The 18,404-nt window shown below is 47.2% G+C and overlaps 1 protein-coding gene across 2 annotated transcripts in view; it reads left to right on the forward strand.

Moving 5' to 3' along the window:
* EML6 (EMAP like 6) overlaps positions 1 to 18,404 on the forward strand; it is a 386,982-nt gene that overhangs the window by 215,375 nt on the left and 153,203 nt on the right. For both annotated transcript variants that reach the window (XM_038397422.2, XM_038397425.2), the window contains exon 16: positions 2,571 to 2,676. In XM_038397422.2, the coding sequence (XP_038253350.1) occupies positions 2,571 to 2,676 (106 nt within the window). The remainder of the gene's footprint in view (positions 1 to 2,570; positions 2,677 to 18,404) is intronic.

Here is an 18,404-nt window from a genome sequence, read left to right on the forward strand (position 1 = left end):
TGGTCTGTCTCCCAAGATCTGAGAGAGCGATGGCTCGTCCTTCAGGATAGGTTGTAGATCCTTGATGATGCGTTGGAGGGGTTTTAGTTGGGGGCTGAAGGTGATGGCTAGTGGCGTTCTGTTGTTTTCTTTGTTGGGCCTGTCCTGTAGTAGGTGACTTCTGGAGCAAATGCCAACCCCTCAGACAGAGACAAACACCTACAAGATCTCTATCATGCGTTCCTACAACTACAATACCCACCTGCTGAAGTGAAGAAACAGATTGACAGAGCCAGAAGAGTACCCAGAAGTCACCTACTACAGGACAGGCCCAACAACAACTGGGAATGGATGAGTCATTACACAAAGTAAAACTATTTCCCCATGGTATTTCTCCCTCCCCCCCCCCACTGTTCCTCTGATATTCTTGTTAACTGCTGGAATTAGCCTACCTTGCTTGTCACCATGAAAGGTTTTCCTCCTTTCCCCCCCCCCCCCCGCTGCTGGTGATGGCTTATCTTAAGTGATCACTCTCCTTACAGTGTGTATGATAAACCCATTGTTTCATGTTCTCTGTGTGTGTGTGTGTGTGTGTGTGTGTGTATATAAATCTCTCCTCTGCTTTTTCCACCAAATGCATCCGATGAAGTGAGCTGTAGCTCACGAAAGCTTATGCTCTAATAAATTTGTTAGTCTCTAAGGTGCCATGGGTACTCCTTTTCTTTTTGCGAATACAGACTAACACGGCTGCTACTCTGAAACCTATATGGATTATAAAAGTGAGTTTTACTTATTCTTAAGGAGTGGTGATGGGGGAAAGCTCAAAGGTGTTTAGGGAGAAACTGACTGGTGAGGAGTAAAGACTGGGAATGTTGGAGAAGGAAAAGCAGGCATCATCACGATATAAATTACTAGATCAACTATGTAGCATGGGACCAAGTCCTGAAAAGGCTTGTAGATAGAGACAAGAAACATATGTTGGATGTGCAGATAAGTGAAAGCATTGGAGAAACTCAGAGAAGACTGATGTGCTCAGAACCAGGAAGATAATCCTAGAAGCAGTATTTTGAATGGACTTGAGAGAAACAAAGGTGCAGCAGTTAAGGCCAGGGAGGAGGAAGTTAAGGGCCTAGATGAGAATTTGATGGTGTAGAGAGAGAGAGAGAAAAGATCAAATTTTAGAAACGTTCTTTACTATGAAGTGGAGAGATTTAGATGCAGCCTAGATGTGTGGATTTCAAAGGAGGGTTGAATTAAAGATGATTCCCAGAGGGGAAAGGAGAGAGAGGGGAGGCTTTGGGACAAAATATAAGACCTCTGATTTGGGAATGTTGCATTTAAATTGATGGCTGGACATCCACAAAGAGATGTCAGAAGGACAGGCTGAGATTTAAGTTTGTGCAGATTAAGGCAAGTCTGAAGTGGATATGAAGTCAAAGTTTTGTTTATGGATAAGATCATCCAGAGACAGAATGCAGAGGAAGAAGAGTGTAAAGGCTGGAGCTCTCTTGAACCTCCAACACTAGTTACAGGGCATATGAGGAGGACCTACCAAACAAAACACTGAAGAAATTATTAGAGGTAGGAAGAGAACTAGGAATAGTCACAAAAGCTGAGGAAAGGTGAAATTTTAAAAGACCATGGCCAGCAGCATCAAAGTAGCCAGTAGGTCAAGGAAGACAAGGATGTAGCCATGTTATTTGGATGCAAAGTGCTCAATAGACCCTTTGTTAAGCGTGGCTTCTGTGGAGTGTAAAGCTGGAAGTCAGATTGGAGAGGATCTAGGCTGGAATGGGAGGGAAGGAACTTGAGACAGTGGTTCTAGAAGGTGCATTCAAGGAATTTGGAAGAGAAGAGAGATTGGGTGATAATTTGAAAGGAAGCTACCATGAGCGAGGTGGTTTTTGTTTGATTTTAAGTTGAGGGAGACCAAAGCATGCTCATACAGGGAGGGGAAGGAAGAAATAGAGTAGGGGATGAGGGAGGTCAGGAGACTGGAAGGAACTGGAGGAGGAGGAAAGCAGGAGAGTATGCAGTGGAAAGGGGAGATGAGGAGAAGGAGGTTATGCCAGATGGTTTTCAACGTTTCCTTTGAAGGCTGTGCAGAGATGGGGGGGGGGAAGGGACAGAAAAGGGAGGTAAAAAAAAAAGACAGCTGGGGTTGTGGGTGTGGGATTGAGTGAAGGTGCAGAAGTAGAGCTGTGTGGCTAAAAGGATGACAAAACTGAAAGAAGTGAATTAGTGGAAGAAGTCTGTATGGTTGTGGGATACCTACCATAAGAGAAGGTGAGGAAGAGGGCACTGAGAATGAAAGAGAAGTTCTCAGTGTTGATGGATAGGAAATCACAGGAGGATGGGGTTTCTGGGCAACGCTGAGGGACAGGTGTGTGATAGTAAGGGAGATGTGGTAGTGACCAGGGATGTGGAAGTCAGAGATGGAGAAATTGGAGAGAGAGCAGTTCTTTGTGAAGATAAAATCTAATGAGTGCAAAGGTTAATGCTTCTGAAGTCTTCTGAAGATGCAAAAGTGCTAAATATTATTTTGTTATAGTAATTTAGGAACAGCTATTAAGATTAGTATTCTAATTTAGGTTGGAAGAGATGCTGCTATTCATGTGTGGGACACACAGACACTAAAATGTTTATCGTTGCTGAAAGGCCAGCACCAAAGAGGAGTATGTGCACTGGATTTTTCAGGTAAGCAACAACCCACACACTGACTAATTTTAATAATTTATTCCATTTAGTCTAAAAATGAAATTTCTCTTTTAGATAAAAGGACATTTTTTATAATTAAGATCAATTTCACCAACTGTTTGATAAGAGTGGGATTGTGTATGGAAATCAAGTATATGGCCTTCTTTTTTCCCTAAAAATGGATTATTATTCAAGTGCTGCTCCCTATGTGTATTCCAAATGCGGGTGCGCATGTGCGCCATGCACCAGAGCCAGAACTGTTCATACTAGTTTCCATTGACTCACATGTGCGTCATGCATTGACCACATGACGCATCCGAGGCTTTAAGAGGCTGTGTGGGTTGACGCCACTCCAGAGTCAGAATCCTCTGTTCCTCTGTGCTCTAAGTGAGCTAAGAGTACTGCATTTGCCTTTGTATCTAGTTCTTTCTAGTTAGATAGTTGTCCATTCATTCGTAGTAGTTAGTTAGGTTCTCCCTTGAATTTCCCCTATCGGGGACTTCTCCTCCTCCCCAGACCCAACAAGCAAGTTTCAAGAACTGTGCCTCATGCCCTCGCTCCTTTTCGGTGGGTGACTAACACACTCATTGCCTGTACTGCCTGGGTGAAGCCCACATAGTTTCTTGCTGCTCATTTCCATCGCGGACCCAAGCAGCTCATGAACTTCCCCTCCATAATTTTCTAATGGAGGAGGCAATGCACCCACATGTGCAACCATACCCAGTTCTGATGGAACCACCAGAGTGGCGCCAATCACCGATGGTGAACGCCTCACCAGGTCCCTCATATGCGGCACCGGCCAGGTTTGTATATTTGGTGGTGCCCAGAATGGGTCCAAGTCCCGACCCCCCCCACACACCTGCCTAAGGCTCTGGGTGGGAGTGGTGCAGAAGAGGGTTTGGGGTGCCAGCTCTGGGAGGAAGTTTGGGTACAGGAGGGGTGCGGGCTATGGGACAGAGTTTGGGTGCTGGATGCAGACTCTGGGCTGAGGCAGGGGGTTGGGGTGCAGGTGGGGGAGAGTTCTGGGAGAGTTTGGGTGCAGGAGGAGTGCGGGCTCTGGTAGTGAATTTGTGTGCTGGGTGTAGACTCTGGGCAGGTGCAGGAGGAGGCTTGGGGTGCTTTAAAATACATTTTTAAAATAAACAATTTTATATTACACATCAACGTTATAAAAAAATTAAGTGCATTCTACTGTTAGGCAAAAATTATTTTCCCCAAGAATCAGGCAAGTACAGACAATACTGAAGGGGGTTGATTCATGGTACCAGGAAGACTGATGAACAGCTTCAAAAATATGGTGCCACTGTGCAGTTATATACATTCTCTTATAAATTCATTTGCATTTATCTGTACATACAGAGACAGACATTGTTACAAGTCAAGAGAGAACCCTGAACAAAGATAAAAGTAGGAACAGTCCGTATGTATAGAGGTCATCCTAATTGCATAGAGGCTACCTTATGGGGGAAAGAGGCGGGGTGGTGGAGGAGTAGGGATGAGTGCTTACAGATATCTGGTGGGCTGTGAAGGGAGGGTTTGTTCTGTTCTAAGAGCTGAGTTACTGGGTGGGTATTGACCATATAAGTCTATCAATTGTTTACAGTTGTCAGTGTCCTTGCTACTGAATGCTACTGAAGCATTCCTGCTTGATCTGCAATTTCTGTCTTAGCTGTTAGCTAAATTTTAACTCTTGTCTGACACTACCAAGCTTATTTATAAGCCAGAGCAGCAGAGATGAAGTGTGTGTGTGTGTGTGTGTGTGTGTGTGTGTGTGTGTGTGTATGGGGGGGGTGAATGGGGCAGAACCTATATCCCCACTAGAGTTATCTCTCAGTTTAAGGGCCTCATTGAAACTGCAAGTCACAACAATCACACATTATCCTCAGTTCCATCCTCACACTAACAGCAGGAACACAGTGACTTTCAGAGGATGAATGAGGTTTCCAGGATATGGGATTAAGATGGGAGTAAAGAAAGGAGTTTCCTTATTCTTAATATTGATGCAGTATAGAAATGTACACAATACTGTGCCCAACTGCTTAGACAAGGCCCTGTCCCAAGGAATTTCAGTATACTGTTAAGTACAACTTGTAGTGGAAACTGAAACAGTTTAAAAAAAAAATGCTTACCCACACCCTCAGGCTCTCAGGGATTGAATGAAAGGTAAATGGGTTTCAAGGAGGTCACAGCAGGCAGGCAGACAGCACCCACTGTGACTCCTATTCCTACTCCAGATGGGCTGGGGGAGGGAAGAAGGCATATGTGAGAGCTGATCTCAGTCACACTCATTTATCTCTGATGCACCTGCATGCCTGACTCTGGGGAGGCAGCAGCCCCCCTGGAACCAAGTGAGTGAAGCTTCTGGCCATGGGAGAAGAGAGGACAGGACCTTCAGCTGCTGATGCGGGGGGGCACAATTTTAAAGGTTCCCCTCCAACAGCTCCAGTGTCATACCTCCCCGCCTCCCTGGCAACCCAGCCCTCCCCCTTGTCCTCAGTTCCCCTATGGGAAAGAAGCTGTTCCTTCCTTCCTTCCTCCCCTATCTAACCTCTCCCTGCAGAGCTGAAGCAGCAGCCTTTCCTCTCTACTGCTCCCAATCGCCCAGCTATTTGGTGCATGTGCTGTTTGTTTACTTCTCCCGTCCTGGTCTCAGGCTGCCTGCAGCAAGCAGGAGAGGGATGGGGAAAGCTTGTCAGGCAAACCCTGGCAGAAAACTGGGGAGGAGGGGTAATGTGTGCATGCCCCCCTCATGTGTCACCTCTCTGCAGGGAAGGGATAGGATAGGATAGGACAGGATAGAGCAGGCAGGCTGCAGCAGTGCCCCTGGTTAGCGTGGGAGCTAAATGTGTGGAGCTAAATGTGCGCTCCAATCCTGCCGGCAGTGCCAGGGGAAAGAGCAAGCCCTTTCCTGGACAAGTGGGGTTCTTAGTGGGGAAGAGGAAGAGAAGGTGGGGTGGACCTGGATCTGCTCTGCACTAACATACAACCAGATAGGATGGCTGCTCCAAGCATCCCTGTTCATCTGGAACACACAGAGACAAGCTGCACCCACACTCTTCCCTCAATACCTCAGCCCCACATCAACCTCAGCCGCCCATCCCAGACATCAGGTCGGGACCCAGCACAGCTTGCCCCAACCACTCCCCATGGTTTCTACAGAAGGCCCTCTGTCCTGGGAGAGTGGGGAGCCCCCTCCCCTGCAGGGCACCCACCCCTGCTGCTGCTCCCACCAGAGGAGTTACCTGAGAGTGAGTGCCTCAAGCAGCAGCTTGGATGTCTGTTTTTTTTTTCTCTCCCTCCCTGACACTGGCTGGACTGGCAGTAGTGCTTCCTCTCCTTAAGCCAGCTGGCTGGCCGCAGGAAAGGTCATGTGGGACATACCAAATGTGCCCCCATCAGCATGTCACCCTGGGCAACTGCCCTTATCGCCCTGGTCAAAGGCTGGCCCTGGCAGCCACCTCAGCCTCCCCTTGGCGCCGCTCCCTTGTAGCCAGCAGCGGCTGGCAAGGGAGCACAGTGCAGAGCTGCAGGGGGCAGCCGCCTGCTGCCCAGGGCAGGCAGGGACGCTTGGGGGAGGAGATGCTTGGTGGAGGAGGCATGCTGGGGCAGCAGACAGGGCTGGGGGATAGATCCTCCCCTGAACGTTGGTAGAGCCAGGCCCCCGGGCCCTGAATTTGCTGGAGCCCGGGCATACAGGCCCATACAACTCACCGCCCCTGGCACCAGGGGCACCGCTGCACCCACTGAAGCTCCACTGCATGTGCAAGAAGTATGGACACAAGGGCAGCTCCCTGATTGGGACCACCTCAAAATGCAGTATTGCCTCCCCAAGCTGTGATAGGTTTGGTGAGAAGTCGTGCATTACTGCGGAAGGTTCGGCTCCTGCTCGACCTCCGAAGAGAGAGTGCACTGAGCACCACCCAAACACCACCGGCTCAGTCTTCCATTCCAGCACCAGGGCCTCCTACTTCATTCCTGGCACTATCAAATCCACTGGGACTCTTGGGCAATGAACCTCTTGTACTCCACCCTTCTCCACTCTTACTCATTGACCATCCTCCTAACGTCCTCCTAACACTGTCGGTTCTGCTGGTACCAATGGCTCCTCCTCTTCTGGACCCTTCAGAATCCAACCAATCTTCCAACCCAGACATGGCCCTTTCCCCAGCCTGCTCCTACAGCCTGGAACCATGACACCAGTACTATCCTCTGGGATATGATCCTGCAGTCGACCTGTGGTTCCTTTACTAATGCATGGCAATCCCTACTCCTGGCCTTACTGGCCCTCATGGGACCCCTACCACCATTTCAGTATGCATCATCTGCATGGCCTGTCTCCTGTTTCAGGAGTGGGTGCTCCTGGGTGCTCCCACTCAGTCAGCACTGCTGGCCTCAGCGGCATCCCTGGAACCAGCAGTCCCTACAGGCACTTTGTCGTCACTGGACGATGCCCTTATTCCACCTTCCCGCTCACCACCAGATGACCATGCACAATTGATGGCTTTTGCACTCAGTCTCCCAGTAGAGGATGTTCAAGACTCCCAGGACCAATTCCTGGACATCCTTCAACCTTCCAGACTCTCTCTCGTACCGCCTTACAAATACATGGTGCCATCTTACAGTCAGCTCAAGCTTTATGGCATATGCCAGCATCCTGCACCCCCACACCAAAGTGGGTGGAATTCCGATACTTTATCCCCTCTAAGGGCACTGAATTCCTTTTTACCCACCCACCACCTAACTCTCTGGTTGTCCACGCTGTCACCGAATGCACCCGTCAGCAACACTTCAAGTCTGGTCCTCCAGACTACGTTGCTATAAAACTGAACTTGCGAAGCATTATCCACCAGGGCTTTCATTATCGAATTCCTTTGCTTCCCTCCTTGCCACCTGCCTGGTGGCCAACCTTCCAAAGATGGTCTCCATGAAGATGCCACTGCCCTCCTCTGAAAGGGTGCCATAGAACCTGTCCCATAATGCTACCATGGTCATAGCTTCTATTCCCCCCATTTCCTCATTCCAAAGAAAGGAGGTGGTCTTTGCTCCATCCTGGACCCCTGCTCCCTGAACAAGTTTATTCACAAGTTTCATTTCAGGATGGTCACCCTCCCTCTCATTATCCCCTCTCTTCCCCATGGAGGTTAGTTCACTGCTCTTGATATAAAAGATGCATACGTTCACATAGACACCCATCCCACTCATCACTAATTCCTCCATTTCACAGTGGGCAGTGCCCATTATCAATTCTGTGTCCTCCCCTTCAGAATTGCTACCACCCCCCGTGTCTGCACAAAGGTCTTCGCAGTCGTGGCAGCCCACATGTGCTGACTGGGCCACTCGCTTTTCCCTTACCTGGACAACTGGCTTCTTGTGGCGCCCTCTTGCTCCCATCTCCTCACCACTATACGGTCTCACCGCACCCTCCTCAGCATCTTCGGTATCTGCATCAACGAGGACAAGTCGATCCTCATCTCTACCCGCACACTCACTTTCATAGGGGCATGCCTGGACTCTGTCTTGGCCCGCACTTTTCTTCCAAAGGACCACTTTGCCATCCTTACTTCCCTTATTATGACACTCCAGCATCATCCACAGAAACACATCTGTCAGTGCCTCCCTCCTGAGCCATATGGTAGCCTGCACTGCTGTTACACTGTATGCCCACCTTCATATACGTTGCCTTCATCTCTGGCTCCGTGCTGTCTATGATCCACAGTTGAACTGACTAAACAAACCACTCATCCTTCCTCCTCCTGTTTTGACTTCCCTTGCTTGGTGGTGCAATCCATCTGCAGTTCTAGTGGGCTTCCTGTTTACATCTCCGATGCCCAGCACCACTCTCTCACCACGGACGTTTCGCTGGTAGGCTGGGGCACCTATCTAAACGACTGCACAGCACAGGGCCTTTGGTCAGAGATGCAGAGATGCACATCAACGTCCTGGAGCTATGGGCGGTCCACCTTGCCTGCAATCCTTTCTGTCCTTCCTCCACTCCCACAATGTCCAAGTACTGACAAACAAGATAACGGATGTCAGATGCGTCAAAAAACAGGACAGTGCAGGGTCCCCTTCTCTCTGTCCGGAAGCTGTCCATCTTTGATGCCTCAGACACGAGATCATCCTACATGCAGTGCACCTCCCGGGCACCAGCAACTCTCTGGCAGATAGACTCATCCACTCCTTCCATGCCAACTATGAGTGGGAACTCTGCAAGCCCCCTCTCCAGTCCGTCTTTTGTCAGTGGGCATATCACTTTGGGACTTCTTCACAATGTCCACAAACTTCCCCTCTTCTGCTCCTGAGGGGGCCTGGACCTGGGCCCTTCTCATTCCCTGGACTTCAGATCTCCTCTACACCTTCCAACCCATTCTACTTCTCCCCCAGGTCCTATACTAAGTGTGCAGGGACTGCACAATGGTTATCCTCATGGCTCCCTCCTGACCTCGCCAACACTGATACACCAATCTTCTCCAACTCTTCGCTCGCCCCCCATTCCCCTTCCCACCCTCCTAGATCTCCTGATGCAGGATGCCACCATCACATCTCTCCGGACTCCATTTCCATTCTTGTCCTCCTAGACTATCTTCTTCATCTCCACTAATCAGGACTCACTCCTCCATTCATGTTCATCTAGCAGCTCTCAGTGCCTTCCTTCCTCCTGGGGACGGCTTCTCCGTCTTTACTCACCCAACAACCTCCCAATTCCTCTGGGGCCTCCTTGATGCCTTTCACTTCTTGCAGAAGCCTGCACTGTCTTGTTATCTCAATTTGGTCCTCTCTGCTCTCACCAAGCCACCTTTGAAACCCTTTGCTACCTGCTCCCTCACCTACCTCTCCATGAAAGTAATCTTATAGATTCATAGATACTAAGGTCAGAAGGGACCATTCTGATCATCTAGTCTGACCTCCTGCACAGCACAGGCCACAGAATCTCACCCACCCACTCCTATGAAAAACCTCTCCTATGTCTGAGCTATTGAAGTCCTTAAATCACGGTTTAAAGACTTCAAGGAGCAGAGAAGCCTCTCTCAAGTCAACCATGCCCCATGCTACAGAGGAAGGCAAAAAACCTCCAGGGCCTCTCCAATCTGCCCTGGAGGAAAATTCCTTCCCGACCCCAAATATGGCGATCAGCTAAACCCCGAGCATGTGGGCAAGATTCACCAGCCAGATACTACAGAAAATTCTTTCCTGGGTAACTCAGATCCCAGGAATCTTCTTGGTAGCCATCACCTCTGCACACCATGTCAGTGAACTAGCGGCCATGCTGGCAGACTCACCATTCACAGTCTTCCACAAGGACAAAGTCTCCTTATGTCTACACCCCAAGTTTGTAACCAAGGTGGCTTCCTCTTTCTACTTCAATCAAAGTATATATGTTCAGGTCTTCTACCCCATACCTCACTCATGGAGCATGCCTTCCACTCCCTCGATGTCTGCAGGACACTAGCCTTTTATCTCTACTGCACTTGTGCTTTCTGTACGTCCCCCTGATCTCTCTGTCACCATCGCAGAGTGCTGCCACAGCTCCACCCTCTCCTCACAATGACTCTCCAAGTGGATCTCCTACTGCATCGAGACCTGCTATGAGCTCTCTGGCACTCCTCTTCCACTGGGAGTCACAGCCCATTCCACATGGGCATATGCTGCCACATCGGCCTTCCTGGCAGGAGATACGTTGAGCTGCTACTTGATCTTCCGTCCACACCTTCTCCACTCATTATGCCATTGCTCCCTCCACAATTGCGGATGCAGCAGTCGGTCACGCTGTCTTACAGACTTGTTCTTTTCGAGAGCCCTCATGCCAGCCTCATGCTGACCACTGCTTGCTACTCTCCTGCCTTTGGAATCCAGATAGGGACCAGCACTCGAAGAAGAAGAGAAGGTTACTTACTGTAACTGAAAGTTCTTTGAGATGTGTGATCCCTATCTGGATTCCAATCCCTCCCTCTCTCTCTCCTGTGCTCCAGGCTCCATTTGTTATGGGTACGAGGAAACTAGAGTGGTGTCGACCTACACAGCCTCTTAAAGCCTTAGGCATGCCATGCGGTCAATGCAGAACACACGTGCGGGTCAACGGATACTGCTTTGAACAGTTCCTGCTCTGGCACATGGTATATATGTGCACCCACATTTGGAATCCAGATAGGGACCACACATCTCAAAGAACCTCCAGTTACAGTAAGTAACTTTCTTATCTCTTTGGTCTCTAGTCAGCCAAAATATCAGTGGCCTCCTGGAATGCACTTACCATAGCAAGCCAGCCTATTCAATGAGAAGATAGACGAGATGCCCTTACTCATGCATGTAGTCCCAATGAAATCACATACTTTGAGTTTCCTACATATATCGAGAGTACAGCTATTAGCCTCAATTTATTGGATGTTTACAGGATGGTGTAATTATTTTGAAGTAGACAAAAGTGTCACCTGGAGCATGTAAGCAAGATGGAAGTGTAATTTGCATGCTGTAATCTGCATGCAATTCTTTAATTGTGGTTAGAGATGCCCAAATACAGGAGCGTGTCTGAGGCAGAGGGCAGTACAAAGCATCATTGTCTGTTGCTGTTGTAATCTCCTTCTGAGATGGGCTTGTGCTGTCTGGGTTGCCTCACTTTTTGAGAGGCAAGATTCAAGAGTGGGAGAAAGACCGTCTCAGTATTGCAAATCCCCACATGTTCCAAAATCATGAGTCAGGCCCCCCAAAATCATCAGATAGGATTAAAATCATAACATTTTAAAAAAACCTACTGACTACTGGTTTACCTTTAAGGTGCTCTTGGGTCACATTTTCAAACTTTTCTTGGCAACCATGAGGGCTAGAAATTTCATTCTTTTTTTTTAAAATGAAAGCTCAGATCCTCAAGTATTTGCATAACTTTGGGAGCTAGGGCTTTAAGAAAACCATCAAATATTGTGAGCCTAGTGATAAAATTGCAAGAGTTAGCTACACTAGTGTCCATAAACAGGAAGGTGACAGGAGTGGGAGAAAAGGTCCATTCAGGAGTATTGGACTAGGAGGAAGAGATGGTAGCTTGATAATAAAAGATTGTCCAAGGGCCCTGAAATTTTAGTGGATCCAGTTTTCCTTTTAGCCTTTGTTCTCAACAATAGCTTGTCAATGCATGATGCAGAGCTACTAGCAGTTTGATATTCAGACATCGGCTTAATTGCTCCTTGTGAACTGTTGTGATTATCTGATTTAAACATCTCTGAACTTCAAAAAGGTTTGGATCTGAATCTAAATTTTGTGGCTACTAAACAGATTCTTGTTTGAGAGATGGTCCCTATGCTTATTCCGTTGGAGGTGCACATGTGCTCCACATACCTGAAACTGGAAGATTTTTTTCACTAGCAGTGTCCATTAATCCGTGCCTGCACTCTTCTCCTCATGTTCTGAACCAAGGATATAAGGGGCAGTGCAGACCAACCATCTCTTCAGTTCCATTCTATCACCCATGGTCTGAGACTGAACTTATTCAGAGCCACCAAGGAACAGAAGTCCTGTCCGCTCTTAAGCAACAGGGGCCATATATGCTATCCTGGAGGACCTTACTATCTGTGCAGGCCTAGAATTGCCAATACTGTCTAATCCAGTCCTAACCCAGGGAGGTCCCCACACCATCTGTTCAACACTCACAGGTACCAATGACTAGCTGAGGTATAATAAGACCACCAGTACAGAAGGCACCACCCATCAATACAAAGACCTCACACTCCTCCCAACAAATCTGGAATCAACTGGAGAGCATCACCAGCTTTTTCAAAGTGGGCAGTCAGCCCCAACAGATGATCCAAGAACTCATGAGCACCTTCCCACTCTCACAGGAAGGACTATCAGAATCAGTGTTACCCTCCCTTCCTATGATCCCTGGCACTGGATTTATTTGGGACCCTGGGATTTGTAATTGAGACAGCCTGAGACGGGTAATCCCGCAGGGGTCGATGGTTCAGCTGATCAGGTTGCTAATTTTTCTCAGAGCGTTCCTGAGTGGATTGAGGTTCTTCAGGGTCCGTTCTCATGCAAGGATGCTCAGACAGAAATTAGATTCCCTGCTTCCTCTGGGAGCCATAGAAACAATACCACTTCAGCACAAGGGAAAAGGATTATACTCAAGATACTTCCTCATCCCCAAGAAGAAAGGAGGCTGAAGGCCCATAGTAGATTTCAAACAGCTGGATGTCTTCATCCACAGCCTGAAGTTCAGAGTGATCACCCTAACCTTTATAGTTCCCTGACGGATTTATAGAAGTCAGGGTGATCATTCTGTTTACAGCTCTTGATGTAAAGATGCTTATTTCCACATATCACATTCTGGGGTGCAATTCAGATTAGTGAGAGGTTATGTCACTGCTTGTCCTGTAATCCTGAGTGCCTTAATGCTCTGCTTCTGTAGCTCCCTGTCTGGATGTTCCCAGTCAACATGCACTGAGTGTCTGTGTGTTGAGTAGCCTTGGTTCAGCAGCTCTGACTCCAGAAGCCTGCATTTTTCACCACAGTCACACTCTGGTCTCCACCAGCTTTGGTTACTATTATCCAAGTGATCCCAACACACACCTATTCCTGAATTTCCCCCAAACCATGTACCCTGAAATGTCCAGCCCCTCCTGGAACATTCAGAGGAGTAATAAGTTCTGTTGCTCCTTTAAAAAGACAAAAGCAAAGCACCTTCTTGCTTTAACTGCAGTTAATACAACTTCAAGTGAAACACAGTCCTGGGTTGATTCAGAATAGAAGTAAAAGGTTATTTAATGAAAGAGAGGTTTTCAGTGAGTTGAAGTATAAGGGATAAAATCAGAAATGGTTACAGGTAAATAAAAGTGAAAAATGCTTTCTAGTAACCAAAATTTAACCAAACTACAGCCTTGGTTCAAGAGGAGTTTCTTACCACACTTCCTTCCAGCAAGATTGCTGTCCACCCCATTGGTCAGGATTTCCCACAAAATACAAAGTGCTTGGGTTCCTTTGTAAATCGTAGGTGAAGGATAACTTGGGGTTCTTTGACCCTCTCTTTTATAGAAATGTATCCTTCTCAAAGTTCAGTGCCCCTGCTGTGAGGAATGGGCCATGAAGTCTGATGAAAGGCTCCATGCTGGTTTCTTCCCCGCTGGTACTTTATACAATTCACATTTATCTGTCCATGCAGTCTCCGATATGCCAATGAATGGCCACTTCTCTGATTTCCTTGAAGAAAGTCAAGGAAAGTGTAGGCCCCTTACTGAATGAGGGAGGCAACCTAGCGACAGAGGATGTGGAAAAAGCTAATGTACTCAGTACTTTTTTTGCCTCTGTCTTCACGAACAAGGTCAGGTCCCAGACTAATGCACTGGGCAGCACAGTATGGGCAGCACAGCCCTCTGTGGAGAAAGAAGTGGTTCGGGACTATTTAGAAAAGCTGGATGAGCACAAGTCCATGGGGCCGGATGCACTGCATCCGAGGGTGCTAAAGGAGTCAGCAGAAGTGATTGCAGAGCTATTGGCCATTATCTTTGAAAACTCATGGCGATTGGGGGAGGTCCTGGATGACGGAAAAAGACTAATGTAGTGCCCATCTTTAAAAAAGGAAAGGAGGAGGATCTAGGGAACTACAGGCCAGTCAGCCTCACCTCAGTCCCTGGACAAATCATGGAGCAGGACCTCAAGGAATCAATTTTGAAGCACTTAGAGGAAAGTGATCAGGAACAGTCAGCATGGATTCACCAAAACCAAGTCATGCCTGACTAATCTAATTGCCTTCTATGATGAGATAATTGGCTCTGTGAATGAGGGGAAAACAGTGGACATGTTATTCCTTGACTTTAGCGAAGCTTTTGATAGGGTCTCCCACAGTATTCTTGCCAGCAAGGTAAAGTAGTATGGTCTGGATGAATGGACTTTAAGCTGGATAGAAAGCTGCCTAGATTGTTGGGCTTCAACGGGTAGTGATCAATGGCTCCATGTCTAGTTGGCAGCTGGTATCAAATGGAGTGCCCCAAGGGTCGGTCCTGGGGCCAGTTTTGTTCAATATCTTCATTAATGATCTGGAGGATGGCATGGACTGCACCCTCTGCAAGTTTGCAGATGACACTAAACTGGGAGGAGAGGCAGATATGCTGGAGGGTAGGGATAGGATACAGAGGGCCTTAGACAAACTGGAGGAGTGGGAGAAAAGAAATCTGATGAGGTTCAACAAGGAGAAGTGCAGAGTCCATGCACCGCTACAGACTAAGGACCGAATGGCTAGGCAGCAGTTCTGCAGAAGAGGACCTAGGGGTTACAGTGAACGAGAAGCTGGATATGAGTCAACAGTGTGCCCTTGTTGCCGAGAAGGCCAATGGCATTTTTGGGTGTATAAGTAGGGGCATTGCCAGCAGATCGAGGGACATGATCATTCCCCTCTATATGACATTGGTGAGGCCTCATCTGGAGTACTGTGTCCAGTGTTTGGCCCCACACTACAAGAAGGATGTGAAAAAATTGGAAAGAGTCCAGCGGAGGGAACAAAAATGATTAGGGGACTGGAACACATGACTTATGAGGAGAGGCTGAGGGAACTGGGATTGTTTAGTCTGCGGAAGAGAAGAAAAAGGGGGGATTTGATAGCTGCTTTCAACTACCTGAAAGGGGGTTCCAAAGAGGATGGATCTAGACTGTTCAGTGGTAGCAGATGACTGAACGAAGAGTAATGGTCTCAAGTTGCAGTGGGGGAGGTTTAAGTTGGATATTAGGAAAAACTTTTTCACTAGGAGGGTGTTGAAACGCTGCAATGGGTTACCTAGGGAGGTGGTGGAATCTCCTTCCCTTGAAGTTTTCAAGATCAGACTTGACAAAGCCCTGACTGGGATGATTTAGTTGGGGATTGGTCCTGCTTCGAGTAGGGGGTTGGACTAGATGACCTCCTGAGGTCTCTTCCAACCCTGATATTCCATGATTCTATGATTCAACTAAACCCTAAGATGACAGTAGTATCCTGTCTTGTCTTCCTAGGTCAGATAGCTTCATGCATATTTGTGACATCCTTTGTGATATTTTGTCTAAGAAGTCTACAGATTTGGTTGTGGACAGTCTATGCACCAAACAAGCACAGTCCAGACAAACTGGTCTCGCTTCCCCACAGAGTTCTGACTTCACTTATCTGGTGGGAAAACAGGGAGGCAGTGTGTGCAGGGATTTCCTTTGCCCCTCTGCTACCCACAAAAAGATTGATCAGATGCCTCCCTCCTACTCAGGGGAGCCTATCTCATCAAATAAATAGCACAGGGTTCTTAGACCCAACAACAGGGTACTTGGACCCTCATGGCCTGTAGACAGTCCATGAGGCCTACAGTCCATAAGGCCTGCAAACAGTTCCTGCTGTTTATTTGAACTCTGCCTGTTCAAGTCATGTCTAAGACGATGACAGCTTATTTTATATACAAGCAGGGAGGAGCAAGGTCCACCCCTCTTTTCACAGAAGCTATCAAACTCTGGAACTGGTGCATTCACCACCAAATCATCCTCTTGGCAGTGCACTTTCTGGGAGTGCAGAGTGCTCTGGCAGACAGCCTCAGTCTACATTTCTCCAGAGAGCACAAGTGGGAACTACAGAACTTGGTGGTACAGATCTCCACAACAGTGGAGATTCCCATTGTGAGATTTCTTTGTGTCCCAAGAGACAAAGAAATACCTGATCTACTGCTCCAGCGCAGTTCAGGGCCTCTATTCCAGAGGAGATGCATTTCTAGTGCAATGGTCAGAACCACGATGTTTGCATTTTGGCCCATCCCTCTTTTACCTCAAGTTCAGAGGAAAATTAAACAAGAAAAAGCATCAATGATTCTAGTTGCTTCTCAGTAGCTAAGACAGTTCTAGTTTACAAGCATTCTCCAGATGGCCTTGTGTACATGCTTCCACATTCAGTTTTTCTCAGGCCTGTTGACCCAGGACAAGGGCAAGATCCTCCACTCCAACCCAGCATATCTCTATCTAACAGCTTGATATTTGGATGGGTGATGAACCTAGAGCGATCGAGCTCAGCAGCAGGACAATCCTTGGTCGCAGTACAATCCATCCTTAACAATAGCAGAAAAGACTCCACAAGAAAATGCTGTACAGCAAAATGGAAAAGGTTGTTCTACCTGGTTCCAGTGTTATCAGATACTCCCCAGAGGTTGCTGAGGTCCCTACTATTCTGGACTACCTCCTCTTTCTAAAAAGATCTAGACTATCAGCTCTTTGCGAGTGCACTTGGCAGCTATTAGCACCTTTCACCCTCTGGTTGACAGACATTCGCTCTTCACCTATTCCACCACTAGTGGTTTCTGAAGGAACTAGTCAGAACTCTTCCTCCAGTGCTGAAGACTACCCTGATATGGGACCTCAGCATTAACAGATTGTTCATTTGACTCTGTAGCCCTTTGCTCATCTGTCTATGAAGGTTGCCTTTCTGGTTCCAATCACCTCAGCCAGAAGAAAGCATGGGTGAGCTAGGGGCCTTTATCAGGGATCCTCCTTCTATGGTCTTCCATAAGAATAAGGTTTTCTTTAGGTTACATCCTAAATTTATTGCTAAAGTAATCTCAGAATTCTATCTGAATCAGATCATCCACTTTCCTATCTTCTATCCAAAGCCCCATGCCACTAGAGAAGACAGGAGGCTCTGCTCTCCAGATGTCTGTCAAATCTTGGCATTTGACCTGCAAAGGACGAAACCCTTCAGGAAATCTCCTAAACTGCTTGTCTCCTTTGCTTCCCCTCTCATACTTTCAGCTATCTCTACACAGAGACTTTCCAAATGAATATCAGGCTGCATCCTGCTTTGCATGTGTTGACGTTGACCCCACCCCTACAGGGTGTGAGCCCACATGATCAGAGCTCAGGCTGGGCTGGTAGCTTCATTTCATGATGCCCCTTTTCTGGAGAGCTATAGAGTGGCAACTTGAAACTCTGCATACATTTGTGGGACATTGCACCGTGGTACAAGGTTCTATGGCAGGTGTATCCCTTGGCAGAGCACTCCTGCTATCTGGAACAACGGGGTTTCTCATACCCTCCTCCTCAATGAATATTACTTGTGAGTCACCTCATGTGGAATACACGTAGGTACCATCACTTAAAGTCTGGTTACTTCCCTGGTATAGTAACTGGAGTTCTTTGATATGTGTGGTCCCTAATGTGTATTCCATTACCTACCCTCCTTCTCTCCTGCTTCTGATCCGTATTCTAAGGTTATTCACAATAGAGAAGGAACTGGAAAGGTCTATGCCCTCAGTTTGGAACATGAGGAGGAGAAAGGCTAAGGTACAGACCAATGGATGCTGCTAATTAAAAATCTTCTGATCTCAGAGGCACATGGAGTGCATGCACATCTCAAGTGGAATATACATAGGAACTATACATTTCAAAGAACTCCAGTTACATGGTAAATATCCAGATTTTCAACCAAAATTCTGGATTCAAATACCCAACAAGGTTAGGAAAAATTTAGAACTGGATCCCATTTTTCAGCTTGGGCCTATCTCTAGTTGTGCTGTATCATAAGAGTGACTTTGTGATGCTACTATATGTTAACCACCAATGTATTGTAAAATTGTAAACACTTGTTCATGCACTGGTTGGAATTTTTAAATGTTAATAAAATGTCTGTTTTTAAAATTATGGAAGGTTTAATACATAATAATACCATCAGGTACCAGCCATAAGTAAAAGTTTTTTTTAAAAAATTTTATTCATTTTTAATATGAAATCCTCTCTCTCAGAGTTGGGATATT

This window comes from Dermochelys coriacea, chromosome 3 (assembly GCF_009764565.3).
Source record: "Dermochelys coriacea isolate rDerCor1 chromosome 3, rDerCor1.pri.v4, whole genome shotgun sequence".
NCBI classification, from domain to species: Eukaryota; Metazoa; Chordata; order Testudines; family Dermochelyidae; genus Dermochelys; species Dermochelys coriacea.